This window comes from Etheostoma spectabile, chromosome 15 (genome assembly GCF_008692095.1).
Source record: "Etheostoma spectabile isolate EspeVRDwgs_2016 chromosome 15, UIUC_Espe_1.0, whole genome shotgun sequence".
NCBI lineage: Eukaryota > Metazoa > Chordata > Actinopteri > Perciformes > Percidae > Etheostoma > Etheostoma spectabile.
In genome coordinates, this window is record NC_045747.1 from 3207011 (window position 1) to 3214334 (window position 7324).

The 7324-nt window shown below is 39.0% G+C and overlaps 2 protein-coding genes across 2 annotated transcripts in view; both read left to right on the forward strand.

Moving 5' to 3' along the window:
* The window catches only part of sp100.1 (SP110 nuclear antigen, tandem duplicate 1), a 24433-nt gene extending 20885 nt beyond the window's left edge, over nucleotides 1–3548 (forward strand). Inside the window, exon 17 of the mRNA XM_032537098.1 lies at nucleotides 3373–3548. Coding sequence (XP_032392989.1) covers nucleotides 3373–3396 — 24 coding nt within the window. The 3' untranslated portion in view covers nucleotides 3397–3548. The remainder of the gene's footprint in view (nucleotides 1–3372) is intronic.
* A 1209-nt stretch (nucleotides 3549–4757) lies between these two features.
* Nucleotides 4758–7324, forward strand: part of LOC116702736 (uncharacterized) — a 6244-nt gene continuing 3677 nt past the window's right edge. The window contains exons 1-2 of the mRNA XM_032537107.1: nucleotides 4758–5207; nucleotides 5674–5742. Of these exons, the coding sequence (XP_032392998.1) occupies nucleotides 5009–5207; nucleotides 5674–5742 (268 nt within the window). The 5' untranslated portion in view covers nucleotides 4758–5008. The remainder of the gene's footprint in view (nucleotides 5208–5673; nucleotides 5743–7324) is intronic.

Here is a 7324-nt window from a genome sequence, read left to right on the forward strand (position 1 = left end):
AGCCGTCTCTCTGTGAGTACGTCCATCACACTCCCTCTCTCTCCCTAGCTCTTTTAATCAGAAACTCATGTTGTATCGATAAAGAAGCCAGTCAATAACAATGTCAACCTTCTTCCCAATAAAAGCCGCCACATTTTTGCCAGCTTAACGCTCAATGTGAAACGGCAGAAGTAGGGAATGTTAGCTCTAAAATGTAACTGTAGCCAGGGGGGCAATGAGAAGATTTGTCAAGACCTAAACTATGAAACAAAGAGGAAGACGCTGTTGATTTGTCTATTTCAGGCAAAAATCTTGATGCTCCACTCACTGCTGTGCATCTGCAAACTGTGCAAACCAGACTCTAAAGACCTGGTAAGTTTCTTGATCAGTCACTTTTGGACAAACAGCATTCTACATACTGTACATCTTTTCTGCATAAACAATGTGACGGCCATTGCTGATGTTAAATTAAATTTTAAAGAGCCAGAACTCCGTACCAGCTAACAGAACTTTTCCTTTGAGACACAACATGTAATTGTCCTGTGTGTAATTGGAGTTGTTGTCACGTCTGTCTCGGCAGGAGAATCAGAAAAACGATGATGAGTGTAGCATCTGTAAAACTGAAGAAGAAGAAGAAGAGTTGGTGGTGTGTGATCACTGCCCCCGCTCCTTCCACCAGAAATGTCACCTGCCTCATCTAGAAGACGCCATGTTACAGTGAGCTTTGATCAAAAAGACGTTTTCTTTGTTTGTTTGTCATGTGTTTCACTGAGACTGAAACCGATGGATGTGTCTTTGTATGTAATGACACTGTAATGCCTGTCACCTAAACTACTTTACGTTGGTGAAAGCAGTGTTCCTATAAAGAAGGCCCTGCTTTTTTGAAATTTACAGCTGCGCTTATAAACCCTTGTGTTGTCCTCGGGTCAAATTGACCCGTTTCAGAGTGTTTTATATCTGAAATATGGATTTCTTTTAACCAAATTGCCCAAAATAATGTTTTGGGTTTTTTTTATTAAATCTTATAACATTTGAATTCTTTTTTTTGTATGGTTTTAAAACAGTATCCAGACTAAACTTTGACATATACCCATCTGTGATCCTATTTCAAAACAATTCAAAATATCTGCCTTTTATAACTTATGTATAATTTAATATAAATGAGGTTTGTTGGCCATTAATTCCAAGAATAAGTGTAAAACCTGTTATTAAACCAGCTCAGGTTTTTAAAAAAGCCACCAATGTTAAAATGTGACGTTGAGGTGAAAATTGTCTTGCAATATTGGTCACAAGTGCAGAGCAGCATCTGGCTTGGACTTCGTACTGTAGTTTACTTTATTTGTTAGTACTCGTCTTCAATACAATATTTCCTTATTTACTGCTGCAATGAAACGCTTGGTTACGTTAGTAACCTCGGTTCTCTACTATTTTTGGTTCTCTCATATTTCTTAAGTTTTCTTGAAGATAGTGTTAAAATCTCGTTCTTGTGAACCCAATAGCGTCTCGTCACACACCTCCTTATCAATATTTCTAAAGGAACAATCCATTAAATTATTACATGTGGGAGGCATTGTTCATACTGGTAAACACAGAAAATGATCATCCAACTCTGCAGCTCCCCTGAGTTCTAATAATTCATTTAGTGTCTTTTAGCTCGTTATTTTTCAGAAGCAGGAGGAAGCCTCTTTCAGCCTAGTTTAAATTGACTAGTTTGTTAAACTCTACACACCACGTTTTTATCTAAATATTTGTAAATACCGGTAGTTATCATGTTACACTAGTCCTGTGTAAGTGGCATTGACTTAGTGAAACAATGAGTGTGGTCCATATTCTGTTCAAGTTTTTTTTGTTTGTGTGTGTTTGTGTGAGCAGGGACGATAGCCCATGGATGTGTACGTTCTGTGTATTTGGAACCTCTAAAAAGTGGCTTTATGTGGATGAGCTGGAAAGAGAAGCAGCCATGTCTCGCCGAATTTCGGATTGTAAGCACCACTGGGTGGACTCTCTGTGGTTCCATCTTGCGCCCGTTTCTCGTCTCTCACCAGTCTTTTCTCACCATCGACAGCAATGCCATATCTCCTTCTGTACTGCACGAGGTTGACGAGGAACAAATATTGCTACAAACCCATGCCTCTATGTAAGTCTTCTCTTCGCTATTCCTATCAACCTGCTTACTCGGTTCCCCTTCATGCCAAAAAGGCCCAATTATTTAATAAACAGAAAATTTAAGTTTTGAATGAATTTCAGGATATATCTTTGGGTTATTCATAGTTGTGACCCAGATAATGTAATATTACAGCTACACAGCCTATAAAGTAAACAACGTCTCTTTATTATCAGAAAACATATTTTTTTCATTTTCGTCATTTTTCTTGCTATGAATGTGTCTAGGCTCAACTGCCAACCACTAGCATGGCTTTAGCTCAACAGTCTGACCAATAATTACTTATAGAATTACAATTTGGCACATCTTAACAAAAATCAACAAATACAATCAACATTTATACCTTAGGACCTTAGCTATGTCAGCAATTAACTGCGGTTGAACAAAGAAACCGTGATTTTGTGAATAAATTGACAATTAAACAATTGTGTAATAATCTTTTCGGGCGTAGCATTTGAAAATTTGGCAACTGGAGGACTCACATTTTTTTGCTTATGGTAGATTGATATTGATGTAAAGAAAATGAAAGGTGTCGCAGAGTATATGTGATGTGCAATAACGTTGCTGAATATCGCGATAACAATATTACTTTCCATGAATAAACACATCCTAAAGTGTACTCAGTTGTGCATTTTCTGCTGCTTTCTGTATTTTATCGTAACAAATTGCTTGTTGATTTAAAAACAAACTAAACTAAATCTTTTCCAACATTTTTCATTACACAAATTGAACTTTGAATTGAATGTAAAAGGCACAACTTTAAAAAAAAAGTGGCCGTTCCATTTAAATGCGATTCCTATTGATTTTTATTTCAACTAACACATAAAACATAGCGTATCTTTCGCGATGTGTCTAGCCTTTTGCGATATGTATATTTTATTCCTCTTTCTGTTTGCCCCACGGTTGACAGACTACTCCGCTAAGATCAAGACTCCCATGTGGCTGGGTAATGTAGCAGACAAACTTCAGAAGCGACTCTACCAGACCGTCGGAGAGTTGTGTCCGACATCCGGCTCATTTTCACCAACTGTGCTTCATACAACCAGTAAGAAACCATGTCATTAAAACCCTCTCTGGTTAGGATTTTTATCATTTACATTATGATGCTAGATTACTTTGGTAGGCCATATAGTGATGCATCTGTTATTTTCTTTGGCAGGACAAAGCGGAATTCCTTGCCATGGGCAACACACTGAGAATTTATTAACAGAGATTTAACATGTCTTCACATCAAAGAAGGGACTGTTGAATGATAAACGGTGATCCTTTTTGAAACTCGAAAGCTACTGAGGAAAGTACTAAAAAATCTGTAAATAGACCTTATGGCAAGTGTTATATCATGTGGGTAAAATATCCCAAAATAATGAATTGTGAATCAAGAGAAGGCAAGGGACTTTTAACTAAATTAAGTCAAACAAAAAATATCCAGTTTAACTTTTTGCATTCCAAAATTGTTGAAAAATAGTGTCACTGTGCAGTGTATTGTTACGGATCTATGAATATTGTTGTATTGTGCAACCCTAATGCCTTGTTCTGCAGGAGTGCAGTGCTGAATCAGCAGAGCACTCTTTATTAAGTTGCTGAGGCTTTACAAATACTGGAGTCGGATCTTAGTGAGTGTCACTACGTGTCACGGGGCTTGTAAAGTTAGCCTTTATTTTGTTTACATATTGAATGTGCAGTACAAACTACTTGTTAATTTTTCTTCTTTAGAGATGTGACAAACAGAGATAACAGGGTTTCATATTTCAATGTTTTTCTTTTAATCTTTCAAGTTTTTACACTTTTTTCAAAGCGTTTTAACAAATTATGAGTATTTAAAAGTTGAGAAAAAAGTAATTTTCTGAATGTTGCTCCCAACATTTTTCTATTGCCATATGTTTCAAAGGGTGTGGTAATGTATGCATTATGACTGTTTGCATGTATGTATTGTAAACGTCAGTATGAGTTTGTATTTGTCTAAAGGCAGTGAATGAATGAATTGTTTATTTTTGGATCTGGTTGCTAATGGCCCATCCATTATAGGAGTATTCAGACATTTTAAATGAACATTTTCCTAGTGCTGACACATGATGCACAAATGGTACAAGTATAACATGCACAATTCAACACAAACAAAGCATATGCATCATGCAAAAAACATCAAAAAGGATTTCCATTAAACAGTATTTAAACTAGCTCATTTGCACTCTATGTTGCTGATATTTGTTTAAAAAAGTATTTGTGTACATATTTAATGACGTGGCTTATTTTGATAAAAAACATGTGCCTTTACCTTAAATCTATGTGCCAGATGTAAATAAAAACATTGACATTTGCTATCACTTCCACTGTGGCTGGTGGGTCTTTTACACAGTAGGAAAATGAAACCTTGAAGTTAGGATAATTATGAGAAAGAGACAACATTACGGTAATATATTTTCCTATTAAATTTAAAGATTTGGGTTCTCTTACAGTACATGATGGAAAGTGAAACTCTAATATCATTTTTAAGCTTGTTTACACGCACAGTCAGCTGACGTCACTGTCACAGTTGCCAGCAGCAAATCTGTACGTGCAGCTGCGCAGCCGCCCTGCGCATCCGTCGGCGGAGGTAGACAGGCGCAGCCATTTCTCTCTCTTCACCATTACGAGAAACATACAGGGGGTGGGGTGGGGGGGCGTTTTGTCCGCCACGCACACATAACTAACTAAACCCGACATGCGGCAGTCATGACGTTAGCAGCACATACCGAGGCTGAACTCGTCACCGTGCGTTTGACATCCGCGAGCTCCAAACTTTCTGCCAGTTGAACGCCTGCGCAGACAAAAAAAAAACAGGCTCTCCCTCGCCTCCATTAGTAGGCTCATGTTTCAGTGTCAGCCATGGAGGGAAATCTGCAAAGAGGCTGCGGCGACGTCGCGACGATGCATGTGAAAACTGAAGCGGTCGATGAAAATCCATCTGCGCTGGTTTTGGGCAGCCGAGAGTCGCCTGCGCCCTGCGGAGGTACCGCATGCGGAGGAGGAGGAGGAGGAGGGGGAGGGGGGGATCAGACTGCAGAGGAGCCTCCCGTACTGCTCTGTGAGTGATTCACAATGCTTCCCTTGGCCGTTTCAAATTCAGATAAACATGTAACATGTAGACAATTCTTTCATAATATCAGGGAATTACATTTCCATTGTAATTGTTTTGGGGCTGAGGGGATACTATCTGGTATTCTTTCCACTTACACCTCTGTTGATTTGGTTAGTTTTGGTTGTGCTGCCAGTGTTTTTCGATCATAATTAAAGGGTTGCTTCTAAGCACCGGGCCTTATGCTTGTTTGTATTTTTTTGTAATGTTCAATTTCTCATGTTGTGTTTGTGTGTGCGTGCGCACACGCCAGTTCACCTTAATTGAGTACCAACCATGTATGGCACCAAATACATTTCTCCAGTAAAGCACAAGGGTTAGGTGGGGGGGTGCGGGGGGCTCACACAAAAAGCAGCCTTAGGGCCCCTGACCACCTTAATCCGCCCCTGATCATATGTGCCCTGTATCTGTGTAGATCCCGTGAGTACAGAGCGCTTCTTCGCCACATCAGTGGATGGGAAAACGTACCTGAAGATAGCTCCAGGTGAGTGCTGCAATGTGAGAGGATCACACTTTTACTAGTGGGATTTTGTGTGTGTGTGTGTGTGTGTGTGTGTGCGTGCGCTCCTGCAACAGATTCTGTCATGAAATAAAGCCCTCTACAGAGCAAGAGTCTTCTTTGTGTGAAATGTTGAGCTCTGTTGTGTTGTCAACCATGAACTCGTCCTTCCAGGTCAAAATTGAAAATGAACGTCTTTTGTGCCTTTCCGCTGTTTTCCTCGCATTTTGTCCAAAGCAGAAATTATGAATTATGTTAATAGTTATAATCAGAGGATGTTGAATTTTTATTTTCTCATATAAAACATGGCCCCAATTTGACCCGAGGACAACACAAGGGTTAACAAGTTGGTGCACATGAGTTCACTTTTACGGATGCAGTTCTGTGGCAGTGATAATCTATTTCCCTTAATCAGATCTCAAGCTCTACCAAAAATATCAAAAATATACTGTATAATTTCTAGAGTTGGGAATCTCTGGGCACCTCACGATTCGATTTGATTCTGATTATCGATGCGTCTCGATGCTTTTTTTTATGTACATTTCCATGCGAGATTTAACAAAAAAAATACATATACATATCTGAGTTTGTTAAATTTTGACATGAACAGTATTTTTCACACGTTTTAATGAAATGTTTTCTACTGAGGTTTTTATTGTGTAGTCATTGTCATGTGATAAAGTAGATCAACAACCTATGTGTTTTACCTAATTATTTATGTATGTCTTATTAGATCATGTGTATAAATCCAAAACCTTTTTGCCTTTTGGCCATTTTTGAGTGTTTTGAGTGTATTCTGCACTCTTGCCTAAACTCTAAGTTGTTGTCCATTATCTCATCCTCTTCCAGTCACTCTGTTTTCTGATTTGTACATGTCTGGAGACAGTAACTTTTAAATAAAAATTAACACATTTAAAAAAATAAAAAAAATAGTCGAGAATCGAACATCGAATCGCTGTAGAGAGAATCTAAGAATCGATTAGTTTTCCCACCCTTAATATTTTCCGTCGTACGTGTGGCGCTGTTGTTTAATCTGAGATTGTTTTGGGATGAGTGTTGGTGATATTAGTCGTAGAGACGTCTGCCTTCTGTCCAATATAATGGAACCTAAATTACACTCGGCTCGTGGTGCTCAAAGCGCCAAAAAATACATTTGAAAACCTCAACAGCAATGTCTCCTTCCAGAAATCATGACCCGATTGCTCATGATAATCCACATCACCTTTTCCAATTTAAAAGTGATTTATGCTTCTGTGTAAAATATACGCCGTGGCTACATATTTACGAAGGCGTGGACGGGAACCTCAACGCTCGGCCGTGGCTTGGTAGCGTTGCATTTCCCCCCGACTCATTTCCTGGTTCTCTTCCTCCATAAACAACATGAAATCAAGGAGAGCGTTAACTTTCCCTGCTACAGATTTCCCACCGTGGTCACAAAGCACAGGGGAGACACTTTGTTTCTCCGACTATACTGTAACTCTAGAGATGGCACTCTCTCCAAAGCTAATCCTCGTCACTCTTACTCTCTCTACCACACACTCCCCACGCACGCACACACACACACACA